The sequence below is a fragment of the Pseudorca crassidens genome, chromosome 2 (genome assembly GCF_039906515.1).
Source record: "Pseudorca crassidens isolate mPseCra1 chromosome 2, mPseCra1.hap1, whole genome shotgun sequence".
Classification (NCBI taxonomy): domain Eukaryota; kingdom Metazoa; phylum Chordata; class Mammalia; order Artiodactyla; family Delphinidae; genus Pseudorca; species Pseudorca crassidens.
This window is the reverse complement of record NC_090297.1, coordinates 73175562-73197864: the sequence shown is the minus strand read 5'-3', so window position 1 is coordinate 73197864 and position 22303 is coordinate 73175562. Positions and strand designations below refer to the sequence as shown.

At 33.8% G+C, this 22303-nt stretch overlaps 1 protein-coding gene across 9 annotated transcripts in view; it reads left to right on the top strand.

The window, feature by feature from the left end:
* TTLL7 (tubulin tyrosine ligase like 7) overlaps positions 1-22091 on the top strand; it is a 157730-nt gene extending 135639 nt beyond the window's left edge. For 2 of the 9 annotated variants that reach the window (XM_067726696.1, XM_067726697.1), the window contains exons 19-21: positions 4607-4767; positions 11090-11263; positions 17408-22091. In XM_067726696.1, coding sequence (XP_067582797.1) covers positions 4607-4767; positions 11090-11263; positions 17408-17528 — 456 coding nt within the window. In that variant the 3' untranslated portion in view covers positions 17529-22091. Of the gene's footprint in view, positions 1-4606; positions 4768-11089; positions 11264-11439; positions 11500-17407 lie in introns of all 9 variants that reach the window. The other 7 variants (XR_010940918.1, XR_010940919.1, XM_067726699.1 and 4 more) reach the window with 7 other exon arrangements.
* The last annotated feature ends 212 nt before the right edge of the window (positions 22092-22303 follow it).

Genomic DNA, 22303 nt, shown 5'->3' with positions numbered 1-22303 from the left:
TTGCTTTACAATGGTGTGTTAGTTTCTGCTTTATAACAAAGTGAATCAGTTATACATATACATATGTTCCCATATCTCTTCCCTCTTGCGTCTCCCTCCCTCCCATCCTCCCTATCCCACCCCTCCAGGCGGTCACAAAGCACTGAGCTGATCTCCCTGTGCTATGCGACTACTTCCCACTAGCTAGCTATTTTACGTTTGGTAGTGTTTATATGTCCATGCCACTCTCTCACTTTGTCACAGCTTACCCTTCCCCCTCCCCATATCCTCAAGTCAATTCTCTAGTAGGTCTGTGTCTTTATTCCTGTCTTACTCCTAGGTTCTTCATGACATTTTTTTTTCTTAAATTCCATATGTATGTGTTAGCATACGGTATTTGTCTTTCTCTTTCTGACTTACTTCACTCTGTATGACAGACTCCAGGTTTATCCACTTCATTACAAATAGCTCAATTTCGTTTCTTTTTATGGCTGAGTAATATTCCATTGTATATATGTGCCACATCTTCTTTATCCATTCATCCGATGATGGACACTTAGGTTGTTTCCATCTCTGGAATATTGTAAATAGAGCTGCAATGAACATTTTGGTACAAGACTATTTTTGAATTATGGTTTTCTCAGGATATATGCCCATTAGTGGGATTGCTGGGTCATATGGTAGTTCTATTTGTAGTTTTTTAAGGAACCTCCTTACTGTTTTCCATAGTGGCTGTACCAATTCACATTCCCACCAGCAGTGCAAGAGTGTTCCTTTTCTCCACACCCTCTCCAGCATTTATTGTTTGTAGATTTTTTGATGATGGCCATTCTGACTGTGTGAGATGATATCTCATTGTAGTTTTGATTTGCATTTCTCTAATGATTAATGATGTTGAAACACATGAAAGAATGTGTTTGTTGGCAGTCTGTATATCTTCTTTGGAGAAATGTCTATTTAGGTCTTCTGCCCATTTTTGGATTGGGTTGTTTGTTTGTTTTTGTTATTGAGCTGCATGAGCTGCTTATAAATTTTGAAGATTAATCCTTTGTCAGTTGCTTCATTTGCAAATATTTTTCTCCCATTCTGAGGGTTGTCTTTTGGTCTTGTTTATGTTAATGGTTTCCTTTGCTGTGCAAAAGCTTTGAAGTTTCATTAGGTCCCATTTGTTTATTTTTGCTTTTATTTCCATTTCTCTAGGAGGTGGGTCAAAAAGGATCTTGCTGTGATTTATGTCATAGAGTGTTCTGCCTATGTTTTCCTCTAACAGTTTGATAGTTTCTGGCATTACATTTAGGTCTTTAATCCATTTTGAGATTATTTTTGTGTGTGGTGTTAGGGAGTGATCTAATCTCATACTTTTACATGTACCTGTCCAATTTTCCCAGCACCACTTATTGAAGAGGCTGTCCTTTCTCCACTGTACATTCCTGCCTCCTTTATCAAAGATAAGGTGACCATATGTGCATGGGTTTATCTCTGGCCTTTCTATCCTGTTCCATTGATCTATCTTTCTGTTTTTGTGCCAGTACCATACTGTCTTGATTACTGTAGCTTTGTAGTATAGTCTGAAGTCAGGGAGCCTGATTCCTCCAGCTCCATTTTTCGTTCTCAAGATTGCTTTGGCTATTCAGGGTCTTTTGTGTTTCTATACAAATTGTGAAATTTTTTGTTCTAGTTCTGTGAAAAGTGCCAGTGGTAGTTTGATAGGTATTGCATTGAATCTGTACATTGCTTTGGGTAGTAGAGTCATTTTCACAATGTTGATTCTTCCAGTCCAAGAACATGGTATATCTCTCCATCTATTTGTATCATCTTTGATATCTTTCATCAGTGTCTTATAATTTTCTGCATACAGGTCTTTTGTCTCCTTAGGTAGGTTTATTCCTAGATATTTTATTCTTTTTGTTGCAATGGTAAATGGGAGTGTTTTCTTGATTTCACTTTCAGATTTTTCATCACTAGTGTATAGGAATGCCAGAGATTTCTGTGCATTAATTTTGTATCCTGCCACTTTACCAAATTCATTGATTAGCTCTAGTAGTTTTCTGGTAGCATCTTTAGGATTCTCTATGTATAGTATCATGTCATCTGCAAACAGTGACAGCTTTACTTCTTCTTTTCCAGTTTGTATTCCTTTTATTTCCTTTTCTTCTCTGATTGCTGTGGCTAAAACTTCCAAAACTATGTTGAATAAGAGTGGTGAGAGTGATCAACCTTGTCTTTTCCTGATATTAATGGAAATGCTTTCAGTTTTTCACCATTGAGGATGATGTTGGCTATGGGTTTGTCATATATGGCCTTTATTATGTTGAGGAAAGTTCCCTCTATGTCTACTTTCTGCAGGGTTTTTATCATAAATGGGTGTTGAATTTTGTTGAAAGCTTTCTCTGCATCTATTGAGATGATCATATGGTTTTTCTCCTTCAATTTGTTAATATGGTGTATCACATTGTTTGATTTGCGTATATTGAAGAATCCTTGCATTCTTGGAATAAACCCCACTTGATCATGGTGTATGATCCTTTTAATGTGCTGTTGGATTCTGTTTGCTAGTATTTTGTTGAGGATTTTTGCATCTATGTTCATCAGTGATACTGGCCTGTAGTTTTCTTTCTTTGTGACATCCTTTTCTGGTTTTGGTATCAAGGTGATGGTGGCCTCGTAGAATGAGTTTTTAAACAGATGTTTATTCTAAATTTGCCTTTTTCCGAGAAAACTAATATCACTTCTTTAAATATGGCTGTTTTAAAGAGAAACAAATTCAATTCTTCTTTTATATGCTCCCAATTTTCTATACGTTTGTACCTATGGAGAAAAATCGTATCTTCATTCAGTCTGTATGTTTGAAAGTCTTTCTCTTTTCATCTCTCACTGTCATCTTTACAAGGAGTCCCTTTAATTAGATAAAATAAGAAGTGAAAATTCTACTTTGGTGAACTGAAATTAGGATAACTGTGTTTGTTCATATTTACTTTTTAAAAAAAGTGTTTCCTTGCAAATACCTGAATTGCAGAAGTATTAAATACATTGAATTAGTCAAAGTAGCTTTTTGGGATTTATAAATTTTTCAGAACCTCTAGGATTTTAGTTTCCCAGAATTAGATTAATCCTAGGCCTATTTCATGATACTTCCTCATTATTGGTCCATATGTGGTCTGCTTTTATTTAGTTAGTGTTTTTAAGTTATTGTACCATTTGTGAACCCAACACCCAAATCAAGTATCTTGGCAATAATCTATTTTCTTATCAAATGACTACCTTCCATCCCCCTGGCCCTTTATGTCTCAGGTAGCCATTTTCTTAAATTCAGTATTCCCCAGTCCCTTGCTTTCTTTCTTTATATATTCTTATTATATCTATGTGTATTCCTCGTAAGTATTTTTAAAATTTAATTGTCTTTACTTCTATTAAAAGAGTTTCATACTGTATGTAATGACTGGTATGTATTTTTTAAAAACTTAACCATTGATAATTAAGATGCTCCGGATTGTTGTGTGCCCTTTAATTTCATTCATTTTGACTGTTGTATAAAAGTCCAAGGGAATGAGTATACGACTTTTATTCACTCTCCCATTGATGGAGAGTTAGAATTTTTCAAGTTGTCTGTAATTGTGAACAGCTGTTTGAACATTCTTGTACGTGGCTTTTGTTTTTAACCTGTGAGAGAGTTTCTCTTAGGAATAAACTTGCTGGGTCTTGGGGTATATGCATTTTCAACTTTAGGAGATAATGCCCAGCTATTTTCCAGTTTGTACTCCTGCCAACAAGTCTAAGAGATGCTGTAGATCCGAATTTCTCCAGCACTTGGTGTTGTCAGACTTTTAATTTTTGTCAATTAAATGGATAGAAAATGATGTCTTATATAAGTCTTAATTTTTATTCTTTATGTTTATCAGACATATTTATTTCCTCTTTTGTGAAATTCCTGTTCATGTATTTTTGTCCATTTTTTTCTGTTAATTTGTTGGTGTGTATTTAACAATTGGTTAGGCATTCATTATATATTCCTGATACTAATCTTTTGTTAGATGTATATGTTTTGAATGTATTTTCCCAGTTTGTAACTTGATCTTTATTTCTTTTAAGCTATCTTTTGATGGCCAGAAGTTCTTAATTTTAATATAAGGGAAACCTATTAATCTTTTATGTTCTATACTTTTTTGCTACTTAAGTAACCTTTTTCTAAACCAGGGTCTAAAAGATATTCACTAATACTTTTCACTAAGATATTTAATGGCTTATTTTTCAAACTTAAAACCTTAATCACTCTAGAGTTGATTTTTGTGAATTGAGGGAATGATTCAACTTTATCTATTTTTTCCATGAAGATTACTATTTAAAAATTCTCCATTTATTGATTTAATTTAAATTTCACTTAACTTTAATTTTTAAATTTAATCTCTTCTTACTCCAATGAGTCAGACTTGCCACCTATGTCATATACCAGAGTTTCATAAATACTGGATCTATTTCTGGACTTTTCATTCTGTGCTGTCGTTTAGTGAGTGAGTGAGTGAGTATGTGTGTGTGTGTATATTCATTTTTGAATTATATATATTCATCTTTGAATTTTAGGCACACATGTATACACCTAGATTTTGAAATATTTTGGGTTTTCCACTAGGTTTTGGACATAGTAAAAACAAGTGTCCGTACAGTTCTTCCACGCATCTGGAAGGTACCTGATGTTGAGGAAGTAAATTTATATCGGATTTTCAACCGAGTTTTTAATCGCTTACTCTGGAGTCATGGCCAAGGACTGTGGAACTGTTTCTGTGATTCAGGGTAAGTGTTAAGTTACCTTTTATTATTGTCATTTTTAATAATTTACTATTTAGTTATAAAGTTAGCCCAATAAAATGGCTGAATTTCTTTGATCTCTTAAAGTGTGGATTTGTAACTGCATGTAAGTTTCAGTACTCAACTATAATTTATAGCATTTAAGCTGATGTAGATGAGATGATGGATATGAACACAACACCACTCAACAAATTTGAATTCAGTGGAGAGAAAGTAGTCTTAATTAATAAAAAGTCTCAGTTAGACCTCTGTATCCTTACAGCTCTTCTGCTGTTGCCTTTATGTAGCAAACTTCCAAAATCATGGCTACACTCCTGCTCCTCTGCAGACTTTCAGTCCTGTCAAAGCTGTTGTGACTCACTGTCATTTTGTCTTCAAGATATCTAAAACCAAACGTTCCATACCTCCCTTTTATTCAGAAATGGCTTCCCTTCTGGACTTCCCAAAACCCCATTGTTATTCTCCCAATCACATGGGTTTGATATCTCAGGGGCATCCGCATCCTTGTTCTCCTTCATTTTCTTTATTCAGTCATGTGCTAAATCTTGTTAGTTTTTCTGTCACATCCCCACTGTGGCTACTCTAGATTATTTTTCATTATTCTTAACAATTATCAATTATTTAATTGTAGGTTGTTTTTCACTGTTCTTCACAATTATCGAGTATTTACTTGATAATTTAAATACTTTTGGAGATACAAAGCTGAATCTGACATAGATCCTGCCCTGAAGAAACTTAAAAATGATAATAGCTAACACTATACCACTTATACTATGTGCCAGGCATTGTTCTAAGCACTGTACATGTATTAAGTAATTTAATCCACACAACATCACTTTGAAGCAGGTTTTATGATAATTTCCATTTTATAGATAAGGAAACCAAGGCACAGATAGGTGCTAAGGACCTAGTGCAACTGGGATTTGAACTTAAGCAGCCTGGTCCCAGATTTCATGCTCTTAACCAATAAAACTCTGCTGTCTCTAATAGACAAAATAAGATACATGCAAAAGTCATGATCATGAAGGAGATGACAGATACGTTATTGTAGGATTTCAGAGAAGAGGAGCCTTTTTGGTAGAAAGGCTAAATGAAATTAATAGATTCCCAGGCATTTTTGCCTCCAGTTTTTTGTTTCCCTTATCCATCCTACTGTCAGAGTCATTTCCTAAAATCTAATGATTTCCCTCATTTATCATTAAAGTCTAGACTTTTTATCTAGAGATATAAGACTCTCTAATATGCTGATTCTTTCTTATTTCTCCAGTCTTCTCTCTCATTACTCTCCTACTTAAACTTTGCTCCCCAAAAATAAATTCATTATTTTTCAAATATCTTAAAAATTTGTCCTTTTCTGCCTCCGAACTGTTAGTGTCAATGAGTAGCTGATTGGGCTGCCTTCTACAACCCCATTTCTCCAATCCCCTCTGCATTATTTAAATCCTATGTAAAGACCCAGACCATGCCCTTTTTTTGGTAAAACCTTAACAGACTATTCTAGTCTGACATGATCTCTGAATGTCTTCCATTTAAATATTCTAGTCATCTAGTACTGAATCATTTATACCATTTGCAGACTTATTCTCACCACCATAATTTTCCTCAGCTACCATTCACCAACGGGGAGAATTCACAAGGTGCTCTGGGTTGTGATGAAATCTGAGAATAATCTTGGCCATAAATTATTTCTACAGAGACTTAAGTGAAACATTTGAACTGTACTCCATGGCCCTTAGTTGATGGCTGTCTGTAGAAGTTCAATTAATCTAAAGTCATAATTAGAATTTTTTTCTGTTTGTTGATCCATTGGTTGGAATGTTGAACATGGATTTCAGCTACTCTTCACAAATGGAAGGCACTGAGATAGTCTGCTACTGAAATTGGTGCTGATGACACCATTTTGGTAATTTACTCTGACTCCATTCAGAATCCTTTCCTCTTGTACCTAGCACACTACTCCCCCCCAGATGTCTCTGGTGGTATCTATTACTACTAGTAATCATAAAGAATGTAAATAACATTTATTGAAAGATTACTAAGTGCCTGATACTGTTTTTCATAGTAAACATTTTTATAATTACCACTACAATATTTTGAATAAACTATTATTATTATTTTCATTGTATAGATAAGGAAATGGAAGCATAAAGTATATAACTTGCCCAAGTTCTCATAGTGAGCCTGGATTTAAACCCAGGTTGTCTGAGTCAAGAGCCCAAGCTCTTAACTCTATGCTTTATTCAGTCCTCTCAAAGCAGCATTGCCCATGGTTGCCGAGCTTGCTATACTGCAAGCCCATAGCATTAGCCCAATCCCCAGCCCCCTGCACTGGAGCGGCTGGAGCAGGTGTAGCTTTGAGTCCTATTTGACCTCCACTCTCCATCCATTTCTTTAAAAACTTGGAGGCTTGTAGAGATGAGTTTTACATCCGATTTTTTTTTTTTTGTACCCTTACAAATGGCATTCCTAGGCTTCTTCAACTTAGTGAAGTCACATAGTGTTGTGTGTGTTTGATTGTCACTTTGAACCCAGACTAGTTCTGCTTATTCTTTGAATCGTATCTAGTCAATGTATACTCCTTTAACCTTTGATCTAACAGCCTAGCGGTCTAGGTAAAAATCTACTCTTAGCTCATTTCTAAAGGAATGATTTTAATAAAAGGTGTAGCTGTCTTTCACAGTTAGGTGTAAAACTCTTAGAAAAAATATTCCAAATAACTCTGGGCCACCTTGATTCCTGCCTCTGCCTGTCAACATCTCAATAATAAAACAAAATGAATAAACCATTCCCTGTCCACGTCCAGAAACTTCAAAGAATATTGTAGATGTTTGTCATAGGTTTTCCTAGAATTGGCCCAGGGGTTTGGCTGATGCATCAAAGAGAAAACACCCTCATCCCCCTCTCTTGCTCTTCCAGGCTGCTGAAGCCCATGCTCAGTGACCGTTTTTTATCACATGCAGCCTCCTGGGAGTGCTATTCAGAATGATGCTCCACGTTCTGAATGTGTCCTCTCCAGGGGAACAGCTCTTGGAATTTTCATGCATAAAATTATCCACCATGTTTTACTGAGCTAGGGGAAGCCTAGGTGCTATGGGACTCAAACTCAGGCCACAGAGCTCAGGAAGGGTGGCCAAGGGAAGCAATATTTCAGCTTAGACTTGCAGGATGAGGAAGAAGAGGAATCTGCCAGGTAAAGCAAAGAGGAGGAGGCAGGGGGACTATGGGAGAAGGAATGTATTATTTGGAAAAGCCCTCTTTCCACTCAAACTCCTGATATGTAAACCCCAAAGAAAAGAATCTAGTTTAGACCCTTTAGCCAAAGACATTTTCCTATGGAAGTTTGTCGTAGAAAAGCTTTTCTTTTACAATCTCAGGGAAAGAAGAAATTGTAAGGAATATTCTAAGGCAGCAGTCTGCTTCTAGGCTGAATTATATGCCTACCTGAAAATGTATGCGTATCATATAGACTACTTAAAATGATGTGAATCTTTCTGTTCTTATATCACTTTCAACTGGATGTTGCGTTGTTCATACTTTTCAGCTCATTAATCTTTCTGTTGCTGATTGTCCGGTTGGTGTAGTCCAGATTTTTTTTTTTTTTTTTTTTTTTTTACTTTCCTTTCTTCTTTGGGCTACTCAGTCATTCATTTGGGCTTCTACCAGAGGAGAAAGAAATGAATGTTTCACTTTTTAGATAGCTGCTTTATTAAATATTTTGATGAAAAAACTGGTAAAGATTATTGGATTACTGGATAATATGAGGCTCTTCAAGTCTCTGGATTTCATTAATCATTCCCCTTTGTTACCGGGAGGTTATTCAGTATTCTGTATCTTATTGTTATATTATTAAAAATGTCATTTGAAGTCATTTCTTTTCATATTTCTCTGAGGATTAGGGAGTTCTGGAGAGAACTTTTTAACCATTTAATTTTTCTTTTTGAATTCATAGATTTTGGCCCTCCCATTTCCTTGGAATTTAGATTTAGAAAGCAGGCAGATAAGACCCTGGGTTCTTTGATAAAGGCACTGGTATTTTAAATTATTTCTCCATCCTTTCACCTTCTTAAAATTTTGTGTGTTAGTATTGAAAATTGAGAACACTGTCGTGTTCTAGAGGCATTTCATATTACTCAGCTGTGCCAGGTAGTGGGTAGGAGGGAGGGGACACGGTTCAAAAACATTCAGGTTGAAGAATAGGTTTCTTTTGTGCAGAGGGGGTGCCATTAGCCTAGTACCAAACAAAGCAAGTCCTGGTCATTTTCTTTTTTCTTTATGAGTGATTCTGGAGTGTTGACACTTAAATATGGATTAATAGAGTAGAATGTGGTCTTTGGTCAGTGATGGTGAACATACACACCAAAATTAGGTAGAGAACCTTGATTCATATGTTTATTTTAAATATTTAAGGAACAATGAGAGAATGAGAAGCCAAAGCTGCTTATATTATAACTCACATATTACTCAGAGTGTTACATCAAATTAAGGTGCTATTTGAAGAAGGTCCTTTGCCTTTCCTCCATTTTATGTGTTCTTTTCTTACGTCTGTACTCCAAGTCAGCAAAAGAAAAATTACCGTGATGTGAGGAACCTGATAGTGAATCTAATCAGATGTCTCCAAAGTATCAAAATATAAATATATTCAAATTCAGGGGGGAGGGTGGTGATGGAGGTAGGCTTTTACAGAAATACCCAGAATCCCAGGGGAGAGAAAGTAAAAGTGCTCAGCTGAGAGTCAGACAGTCAGAATGTTTTCTTCGTGTATTTACGTTTGTATGAAATTTTGATTTCTCTGGGCCCAGGCATGTAAGCCTTGCTAGATCAAGACTTATCAGTTATAAACATATTCCCTTATTAATTGGTGTTCTCCTGTTTTTCTTGATTACATCAAGTAAATTGGAGATATATTTATATACACACAAATATGCATATCATATCTAGTTTTTCTTATATTTAGTAATAATTTAAATTTTTAGAGTTAATTTAACTAACATATTACTATTTCTTGAATGAAAGTAACTTTTAATCCTTTTTAAATAATAAAAACAGTATTATATTTAGCCCTGAACATCTTAGAAAATGGAGGAAAATTTATTCCTTTCAATCTACTTATTTGAATCTTATTCCCTTTAAGAAAATCTGTCATTCACTGATGACATGCTGTCTTTTCTCCTGAAAAAATAAACAGTAGCCTTTCTACTAAAAAATACCTTTCTGAGTTTCTAAAGCATTTTTAAAAAATTCCAAAGATATCAAATATCCACAGGAGATTGAAAATGGAATCTTTGAATTTCCCACTGGGAAGTACATTTCTTCAGAAAAATATTTTCCTTAATATTTTTTTCTTTCTAGTCTTTTCTCTCTCTGCGGGTTAAGCGAATTGGTTTATGTAAAATGAGACTTGAACCATTACCAAATCTTAAAGCAAACCTTCCCCTTGAGGCTTGAAAGGAGTTTCAGTTACACTAAGGAAATAAGTCAGTCTCTCTCTCTCTCTCTCTCTCTCTCTCCCTTTCTCGATGGTGGTAGGATGATAAGATGTTTCCTGATTTGGGCCATGACAATCAGCTTAGGAATTGTGAATACATATATATGTGTACACACACACACGCACGCATGCATGCATGCACACATTTAAATTTACCAAGACAGTATGTACTACTGCCTGCTGTGCACTAAGCTGAGTGCACTGAAGGAGGGAAGACACTACCTTTGGAACTGCAGTAGGGCAGGACTTGTGGAGATTACATTACATCTACAGTATAGAACCTGTGCTCTAGGAATATCATGGACATAATTACATATGAAAGTGTTTTGAAAGGGGTGGTCATAAGCAAAGGATTAACCAAAATTCTCAGAGAGAATCTGAGAGATAACAATTAAGAGGTCACAAATTAAGTTGCAGCAACTTTTTAATTTGTGGGATCATTATTAATATAAAAATAAATGTAGCTTCCTAGAAAATGTAAATTCTTAGAATACCTAACTTGTGAGAAATTAGCTCAGTATTTTACAGTTACTTTAATGTAGAGTAACTCAATTTTTAGGAGGTGTTGGGAAACCATCCTGCTACTTAGAGCTAGCAGCAGTGAAGTCTTTAAAGATATGAATTCTATGTTGTGTTTTTTTTCATGTAAAGATTAATTTCCATATTTGTATATTTACTTCATACCTCTCAACCATCTGTAGTCACTTCAAATGTGTGAGGCCATTTCTACATTTTTTTAATGGGTTTGTTGCTAGGTAAGTGATATAGTTGGTTGCCATTTTTAACAGCCACATGAGGTCATGTCTGTTTCCATGCCAACAGATCCTCTTGGGAGAGTATTTTCAGTAAAAGCCGGGAGGTGGTGACTCCTTTGCAGCTCCAATGTTGCCAGCGCCTGGTCGAGCTTTGTAAACAGTGCCTGCTAGTGGTTTACAAATATGCAACTGACTCAAGAGGATCACTCTCAGGCATTGGTACCAATTGGGGTAATTCCAGGTACTGGTTTACATTTCCTAGACCCTGTGAGTTTTATATAAAGTAATGCCACAATGCAGTTTGAAATTGAAAGTCTCTTTTTGTCTATATGGTTAGAGAAAAAGCTAAAGACTAAAAATTCATACATGCTATTATCTATAAGATCCTTTTAATTTGAACAATCTTTACCTTTAAAGGACTGAACAAGGACAGCAATTACAAACCCGGAGGTGACAGAAATAACCTACATGGAGATGGTATTATTTAACTTATATACTTTTGCTTTCAAAAGCCAAGTAAGAGCATACAAAAGGGTAATAAATTTAATTTTTCCCCCAGTAGGGATATTTCAACATTTGTCCTTTATCCTAATATAGTTGAGAAGATGCCTTTAGTTTAATTTTTATTGTTCAGTATGCCTCTACTATTCCCTTCATCACCAAAAAGATCTATGGGAGGTGGATTTTAAGTTCCATTTAAAAACTGGATTTTTATAAATATTGTCCAGTTAAAATAGGTAGTTTTCCAAAAGTATGAAAATATTGTTTTTAAGCTGCAAAGATACACGAATAAACAGGAAGTACATTTTAGCACTTCTCAAGACAGTCGTAGTTCCATTTAGAATTAAAGACGAATATGTGACTTTTAGTATGTGTAAGTTGTAGTACTCTCAGAGACAATTTTCAGTCTCAGCATCTCTGTATTTCTATCTTTCATGTACTGAGCTTCCATATAAGCTCATTTACGTGGGTAAAAACATTTTTTAAAAACCACTGAGTTAGGGCTTCTGCCTTTGGTAATAGAGCAAGCACTGGGTATTTGGACAAATCCTCCCTCTGATGACAACAAGAAAAGCTGGACAAAATACCAAAACATTTGCTTGAAGACATCAGAGAGTTAAAACCAGGTACTTGTTAGTGAGTACTTGTTAGTACTGAATAATGCTTTTGACAGACTCATGGGCCTAAGGGAAAAAAGTAGGAGTTCAGGGCCTGTCAAAGATTGGGGCCTTGATAAACACCATAGATTCCTTCAAGTGACAATGTCCCAGATGTTTTGCAAAGCAAAAGTTGACAGAATTACAGGGAAAAATAGACAAATCTACAGCCATCGAGGGAGATTTTAATATATACTTCTCAAAAAATTAGAGACAAAGAACATTTTAACAATATGATTAACAAATTTAACTGTCATATAATAGTGAATTCAGTGACCTCAGAATACAATACACCAAGCATATCTGAATCTTTTATAAAAATCAACTATATAGTGGAATAATAAAACATAGTTCGAAAAATTGAAATCACACAGAGTATTGTTTCTCATCACATGCTATTAAAAATAACAAAATATCCAGAAAATCCATACTTTGGAAAGATAAAAAATATACTTTAAATAACCCATGAATCAAAGAAGAAATCATAATGAATGTAAGAAAATATTTTTAACTGAATGATAACAAAAATATTACAAATAAAAACACAGTATGTACATAAATCATTATTATAGGAATACTTATAGGCTTAAATGAACATATTAGGGAGGAGTAAGGCAAAAATTAAATGATCTAAGCAACCGTCCTGAATGATGACAGAATGATATTAAAGTAAACCCAAAGAATACAGAAAAAGGAAATAATAAAAATGAGAGCAGAAATTAATATAATGATGCAAACGGAATAAAGAAGATCAAAATGGCAAAAGTGGGTTTTTTAAAAGGCTAATAAAATTGATAAACAACTGGTGAGACTGATCAAAATGTAAAAGACAAAAATAGTTAACGTCAAGAATAGAAATAGAGATGTTACTGCAGATATTACAAATATTGAAAATTTTATAAGAAATATGAATAATTTCATGCTGATAAATTCGGTAATTTAGATTGTTAACAAATTCCTTGAAAAACACATATTACCAAAAGTGAGAAGAAGATATACTCTTAATTATTGAAAAAATTGAATCAGTAATTAAAAACCCTCCCACAAAGATGAGTCCAGATTCATAGGTCTTTACTATCTAATTCTACCCACCCAGAGAAGAGAAAATTACTATCTAATTCTATCTAATTCTACCCACCCAGAGAAGAGAGAAGTACTATCTAATTCTATCTAATTAAACCCACCCAGAGAAGAGAGAAAAGGAAGGAATGTTCTCTAACTTGTTTTATGAGGCTACCATACCTTTGATACCTGACCAGGACATTGACAGTCTAATCTCACTCCTGTACATAGATGGAAAAATCTTACATAAAATATTAGCAAAACAAACCCAGAAACCTTAAATAGGATAATGTATCATGACTAACTTTTGTTTATTGCATCAGCTTAATTGTACAATAACATTAAAAAGTGATCAATGTAATTTTAGTAGAATAAAAAATCATTTAAAAATATATGGATGGGCTTCCCTGGTGGTGCAATGGTTGAGAGTCCTCCTGCCGATGCAGGGGACACGGGTTCGTGCCCCGGTCCGGGAGGATCCCACATGCCGTGGAGCGGCTGGGCCCGTGAGCCATGGCCGCTGAGCCTGTGCGTCCGGAGCCTGTTTTCCGCAACGGGAGAGGCCACAACAGTGAGAGGCCCGCGTACCGCAAAAAAAAAAAAAAAAAAAAAAGGATAAGTCACTTGTTAGAATTTAGTATATTACATTCATGCTTAAAAAATGCTTAGCAAGTTAGAAACCAAGGGGAAATTCCTTAATCTAATAAAAGATAAATACAAAAACCCTACAATCATATACTTAATGGTGAAATGTTGAAGGCTTTCCTTCTGAGGTGAGAAACAAAACAAGATTGACTGTTATTACCGCTTCTATTTACCATTGTGTTGGACCTAGCTCATTCAAGGAAGCATGCCAAAGAAGTAAAAGGCATTGGATTTGAGAGAAAGAACTAAAACTAATTACTAATGGATATGATTGTGTTCACAGAATCTAAGTAAATCTACAGATAAATTATTAAGTAAATTTAACAATTTTGATGAAATCAAAGTTGGGATAAAATCAGTTGTAGGGGCTTCCCTGGTGGCGCAGTGGTTGAGAGTCCGCCTGCCGATGCAGGGGACACAGGTTCGTGCCCCGGTCCGGGAAGATCCCACATGCTGCGGAGCGGCTGGGCCCGTGAGCCATGGCCGCTGAGCCTGCGCGTCCGGAGCCTGTGCTCCGCAACAGGAGAGGCCGCAACGGTGAGGGGCCCGCATACCGCAAAAAAAAAAAAAAAAAAAAATCAATTGTAGTTTTTCTATATTAATAACAAACAGCTAGAATATATGACATTTTAGATACAATATCATTTTTCAATAGCATCAAAGAATAATTCTTAGGAATAAATGTAACAAAAATGTGTAAGTCTAAGGTGTTTCTCCTTGGGATGAGTTAGCTACAAGTTAGCTAGTTTTGTACTTCGAGAGTAAGCTACAATAAAAATAAAGCTGGAAACTTCACATTTTTTGGTGCTTTAGCACAAACTCTTTAGATACAGTCTATAGAACCACTTTCTAGAGATTCTTCCTGCTAAAAAAATCAAATTGTATTATTTAACTTCATTGCAAAGAACATTTCAAAACTAATCTTTGATGTTCAGCTAGTGTGGGATCTCCCAAGAGATACTAATGGAGATATTAAGGCAAATAATCCATTGTGTTTCCCTGTAATGCTTTAAAATATCCCACAGCACTTGCTTTAGGGAAGCAAAATGTTTCTTCCAATGTGATTTTATATGCTTTTTCTAGTTCACACTGAATTTCTTTTCCTTTCTAAGTCTTTAAAAAAGTTTTATTTTAGCCTTTTCTGCTTCTATTAAAAAGTTTAGGTTTGCAGATATATAATATTTTTCTACTTTTTAGGTTTTTTATACTTTATATTTCTGAAAAAAATGAGTATAATCATTATATCCTTTAGTTTTAAAATTGGGATTCACACAGAAATGACAGTATAGTATAGTTGCTGGGAGCACTGGTTCTGGAGTGAGACCAAATGGATTTGAATCCTGGCTCTGCCACTTACTAGCTACGTGCCTGTGGGCAAGGCATTTAACTCCTGTGCACTCTGGTGTTTTCATCTTTAAAATGGAGCTGATAATAATACGTATCATAGAGAATCGTTAGAAATAACTAATATTTTTAAATCAATTATAATGGTCCTGGCACACAAAAACACTTTTAAAATACAAAATAGTGTTAAAGAAAATAGTGTAAGTTAGCTCTAACCCTGGACTTTGTACTTTTATTTTTTCATCTGTGAAAATGGAGATCTTTAGCTCAGAAGGCTATGTGAATGTTATCGTAATGTCAGTAGTAACTACTGCTTGGAAATTCTTCAAAAGAAAGTCAGCAAAAGTTACTGTTTACTATAATAATTATCAATGAAATCAGAATGTATTTTCAGTAGAAGATAGAATAACTCTCAACTAATATGGAATAGTGGTTTTTGATCAAACACTTTAGTTTCTTTTGCACCTTTGCCCTAGATAGGAAGGGTAGCCTTTTCCTGGCAGAAGATATCAGATCAATCATCATGACTCCACTAGCTCTTGACATAATAATTAATCCATATAAATTACCCAAGTGGTATTAAGAAAATAATTTATATAATCTGTGATGTGAGAAATCAATTGTTTCATTATTCATCACCCATTGTGCAATTTTGATTTAATTTATATTGTTGTATATTATTTAACTGCTCTGTTAATGATTTGAGCAATTATTTATAGTTTGTGATATTAAGTAATAGATTAAGGGGATATTATCAGATAATTCATGATCAAATGATATTTATGAATATTATGGAGAATTCTGCCATCTTAATCTGAATGCTATATGCAGTTTGATCATAGTGAATTCATATTCTTCTACAAAATTCATATAACACAACTATAAATGTAATTTCCCATTGACACAGAGGTTAGTAGTTACCAACATTATTTCATATAGAATAGGTAGCTAATCCTTGGCCTTCAATTTCTTCATGTGTCTTTGGAAGTATGATACTGTGGCTGGAAGATGCTAAAGTCAAGTGAAGAAAATAAGTGATTTGATGCTCTACCTTCGTTTCTTTTTTCAAGACTAATTATAAATCTCCTTCTGTTGCTACTTCTGCTCTTGGAATTTTTTATAGATATCTTTGTCCTGACTTTCTAGCATGTCCTTCTCATCATTACCAGGATTTAACGCTTTTAATAGTGATGCTTATTTGCATTTGCTCATGTGGATTTCCTTGATCATTTCTCTCTCGACATATAGATTGGACTGGCCTAATGCTAATCAGAGGTTTTCCAGAGAAAACAGATTATACAGGCACACACTCCTACTTGTAATTACTGAATCCCAAAGCTCTGAAAACTCAAACGAATAAAAGTAAAATAAAAGTAACCCATTTATTGGCACATCTGAATTGACACGAAGTTGTTTATAGTCTTTATCCAATTTATTGTGAATATTTCTCTGTTTCACTACAGAAATATTAATGATTTGTTTACAGGATGCTGCCCCAAGACCCTGATGATGTTACATTATATATAATATATATACTATAGTGTCCTAAAATCTGGAAAATTTATGTATTCTGAAATATATTTGGCTGAAACGGTTGCATGCAACCTGTAATTATGATTGTTTTTGGTTTTCTGTAATCACAAGCACCCAGTAGTCCAAGAATATAAAATTTACAATCTAGTTATGAATGTTAATCTTTAACTTTTTCTTTTAGATTACCTATAGTCATAACACATCAATGATATATTTATTAAATAATAATCAATGGTTTCAACATCCTTGAAACATTATTTTAATTGGTTAGCCAAATTCTCATGTCACATGTTTTTAAGAAATATTTGACTGGTTACACACATTATTTACAGAGGTGAATGATGAATTCCAAATTAACATGAGTCATATAAACAGTCTCCTAGCATGTGAGTTCATGGCTGTTTATGGGATGTCTCGGGACACTAAGATCACATGTTACATCTATATTCAACTCTTTGGGTGAGGCTTTATGACCCTCTCCCTGCCTCCCCTCCTCAACTCAGGAGAGGAAATCTTTTTATGTGGGTTGCATTGTTATAGTATCATTTCTCATGTAAGATGTACAAATTATTAACCACATAATATTTTAGTGAGAGATGTTAATATTAGTTTGTAAAGTCTAATTTTTTAACTATCATTTTTAGGTATTTACTACCAGGAAGTACACAATTCTTCATGAGAACACCAACCTACAACTTGAAATACAGTTCACCTGGAATGGCTCGCTCCAATGTTTTGTTTACATCCCGGTATGGCCACTTGTGAAACAGAGGGAAGATCGCCATGGGTTATGCACAATAGCAATTCATATTTTTCCCAACTTAACATTGCAAAGACAGTGACCATTAAGTGCTGTTTTATGTATATATGACATATATGTGTGTGAAACTATATACACACATGCACTCAAATAACATATATATTTATTATAATATATGAAGGAAGAATTAGCAGGAAACTGGATATAAGATTTAACCTTTCTGGAAATGTAATAAACCATGTTAAAATTGTTTACACAAATATGTGAATGTCTAGAATTTGCTAGGTTTATAATTAATACCTTCCTACTAGAAATGTTATTTTTGCTGCAGAGTGTATAAAACAGAATTGATCTTGAAGATCCCATTACAGTGTTAAATTATTTTCTAGGTAATATGTCTTTTGACTTGAAAAAGCATTAATAGTAAATTACCTTATTAATTCTCATATATAGTGGCTATTTAAAATGAAAACAAAAATTAGAAGCCTGGTGTTGCTTGATGATAGGATTAAGTAGGAAACAGGTTTGTCATTACTATAGCACACTGTAAAGTACTATAAAAATCCCAACCAGATTCTCCAAGATTTTTATCCCTCAGTGTGGAAATTTAGCTACTTGTGAAAGTGATAATGTAAATTTTCAGTAAGGATCTAGTAAGGTCATACTATGATCTAAAATGGAAGACAATCCAGTGGGTTAAAAATAAACAAAACTTACTAGCTTGTATTTTTACTTTTTATTGGGAGTCACATAAAGGGAACAGAAAATGGTGGTAATAACAAAATCGTTCCATATGATTTTGGTATCTCTTACCGCTGTTACCACTCACTTTTTTTTGGAAAGTATATCTCTGATGAGTACATATGGTCAAATACAATTTCTTCTGTTCAAAGAGCTGGTATTTTAAACTTATTTCAGTGTTACAGAAGTGTCACACTTATTTTATAAGTCTCTCAATGCTGAGACCAAATTACATTGCAAAGACTAATACAGAGTTTCATATTGCACCATAGAAAATAAGCTAAATTATTGCAAATAGGAGATTCTGATTACTAAATATTATTAGTTATCGATGTGCCCTTGAGAATTTAAAAAAAAGTCAAAATAGAGTTTGAAGTTTTCTTCTTGTCCAAAGTTATTATGTGTAAGTTTCATAGCAGTTTACTTCCTTTTTTTTTGCTTACAGTTTCAAAAACAATGAGTGAGCTTTCAGTTTTCTATACAAATATAAATAGTACCATGGATATCCTTAGAGATTGCAATATTCACCTTTTAGAATTTTATTTAAACTTCTCCCAGTAGTTTTATTCTCTCACAGATGGTAATTATTTGCAACATTCATGAGTGTTTTACCTCCTTTTACTATCCTGAAAGCTATTTCCAGTAAATGGAGAAATGGTCCCAAAGCAGAAGGAGAATTGAGAGGGGCAAACTGGCCTGCTTTAATTCACAAGCTGGATAACTGGCAACCCAAAGTTGTAAGTTGATATATTGTGCTTTTAAAGCCATGTTCTGAGGCTGGATTAGGATAAAATAGGTTCTTCCCTAAATTATTGCTGGCTACTTGATTCTTTATGACTACCTATCATCCGTATTCCAGTGGATACTTTTCCTTGCTAATTGCATCCCAAAGAAGAGTTTGTTATTGTCTTTGTGGGAAAAGAGGATAAGGATGTCAGGATGAAGGAAATTGCAGTGTAGCTCTGAGTGTTTATGACGCCATTTTGTGAATTCTTAAATATGTTTAGAATTTTTTGGAATAAATAATGCAAAAATTGGGAGATTAACAAAATTATTATAAGAATGATCGTCAGGTAGGCCTTTTCATGGAGCAGTTTTAGTCATTTTTCATTGAAATTCATGATTTTGTTCATGAATGAGACACAAATTCAAGTGTCTGATATATGATATCAACCCAGTTTGTTGGCCACTCACTTGCATTAGCTTAAATCACAACGGTGACTTAATTTGCTAGAGTGGGTACTTTGGAAGTTCTTTTCTTAGTTGTATAAAAGTGAAATTTTTATTTAAAACGAGAAAAGAATATCTAACATGTCTCCCCCTGGGGAAAAATAAATACAAAAAAAAGTAAATTTAAATGTATGAAACTACCCAGTTAGTTACTGATGAGCAAATTTCATTTTCATTCCTCTAGTTACCTAAGTCTGGCATTGTTTGAGTGCTAGAATTTTATTGCCCACATTTGCCTCTTTATACTGATCTAGTCTGATATGATGAAGTTGTGAATAAAAGCCATGTGCTCATTATTTATGTATACTACCTGGTATGCTGTGGACTACGGTTGTGTTAATGCTTATTCCCTAATGAGAAACTAAGAAAAGAAGATACAGTAATAAACCGTGGAAGTCTTTAGAGGCCATAGAAATATTTTAGTGATATAAAATATTCCTTAGTTTTTAATTATAAATTTTTTATTCATAGAGTTAAAACGTAGCAGTATAAGTGATAGTATGGGTCTGACTCTCTCTCTTCGAGGAGAGAAAATAACTTTATCTGAAAAACTCAGAAGCTATTCAATCTTACCAAGAGATTTTGATAGGGAATTTGGTTTACTTATGATGAAAGCATATTTTCATTCTGTTATTAAAAAATATATCCCTGCTCATTCTGTGACTAATGCTTTCCAGAACTGTATATGTTTGGAATGATTGCAGAATTGTATAAGAAGTAACCTTTTAATGTTAAATTATCATCTATGAACATTGTATGAGATTGAAGATTAGTTTTCACTGTAATAATCCAGCATTGTAATAATTACCATTTGCTTTATGTATTCTGTTGAAGGAACTATTTGTGATTCATATTATGATTATTAGCAACAAATTTTATTTCATGTTGCATGTGTAAAAATGAAATTATAACAGGATCAAATATGGAAATGCCAATGGTAACCTCTATCAGATGCAAAGATCTATACAAATTTTTTCATATATCTGAATTAGGTCTAAATACAAAATTTTTCTACTAATTCCTCCCCCCAGAACTAAAATGAACCAAACTCAAGCAAAAAACCCCGATCTTCTTCTCATCTAATATTTACACACAGCTAGATGATAGTGGCTTCTAGACATCAAGAAAAAGATTTCATTCTAATTCTTTTTTTAATTTGGAAAGTATATGATTATAGAATTTTGTTACCTAACTCTAAATTTCACATTTTAATATAAATTAATCCAAATGCTTTCTTCTTTAGCATGACAAAGTCATTCCATTTAAAACTTCTCTTTAAATCTAAACTTCCACATTACTTATTTTCAAAAGTACCAAAAAATTGATAGTTGCATAAACTCTATATAAAGCATTGCTTCATTCTTAAACGTATATTCTTGAAAATATAATACCAAATACCTTGAGAAGAGTGACAATAAATACTTTCCTTTTCTGTTCTGTAATGCTGTTTTACATTTTGAGTCTTAGTTTACTTGGTTCTAAGGGTTAAACAATAAAAAGTGTAAGTACAATTAGTTGTGTTCCTGTGACCTGATGGTTTTTGAAAATTTCTTTTCTCTTTAAATTGAGAAATTTAATAAAGCTTTCAAGAACTGAATTAGTTATCTAAATATTTTGCACTAATGCTACTTACCAATAAATTAAAATTTTGAAAGTATTTTGATAATCAAAATTTTACTCCTTACACTGTTTTTTCTTTCTTCTTCTTTTTTAAACTTAAGTTCCATTTGAAGTTTTGACCTTTGCATGGACAAATTCAAGAAAAGAGAAATCCTGCCTTTTAAACATTGGTTTATGGTGGTGTATTTTTGCTTCAGCAACAATAAAACTTATAAGATGTGTTATTGGATCAAGTTCAGTTTTTCTGCTGAGATTTTTAAGAACAAGGTTGAACTTTCAATGTCTAAAAAGCATTAATTGTCTGGATCCATATGAACCAAGATAATGGCCACAAATAACAGTCTTGCGACCAAAAATTGTTAAATTAAAACTAATTGCACATTTTGAGATTCTTGCCCTTTTTTGGTGCTTTTTTGCCTTGTTATGGGTATTGAAGGAAAACTATTCAGGTGAAACATTCTGCATTAACTGGGCTGTATTACCTAAAAAGAGCTACGTAAAGTTTTTATTTTATCCCCACCTGCTAATTTGAAAACTATTGGTAAAGTCATCATTCAGTACACTAATATTTTCTAAATTAGTAAGACTTACCTTACAAAAATAATCAGATAATGCTGATATTTCTCTTTCAAAGGCTAACAATGACAGTTCTTGGTCCTGAGCTGGTTGGTTCATACAATAACTAATGTACATGCTACTACATTGAATATTAATAGATTTGCTGAAGATTCTGGGTTTGAGGGTTAGCTTGAAAGCAATACATTTGCTACCATGAATCATGACGCAAATTATCCCCATGTGTTTTACTACCTGTATATGAATGCAAATGTTGTTACAGAAAATATGCTTGAAATGTCAACACAATGTGCAATTAGTATTGCATTGTCATGCTTCAGCATGTGATATCTGTATGGTGAAGTTATTTCAATTACTCAGATATGTTACTATAATAAAAAATATTTAATATAAGAAAGCTACATATGTCATCAGATGGTTATTTCTGTTCCCCCCCCCCACACACACACACTGTTTTTAGTAGTAGAAGAGACTGGCTCTCAATTAAGCTTTCAGGGTAATGAAATATATTTTCACAGTAATTTTCTTCTGCTGTAGAGTCAGCAGTAGAACTGTGGAGATAACTTTACCTGCTATTAAAGTCAGGTTGAGTAAACAGAATTGGTGTCAATTC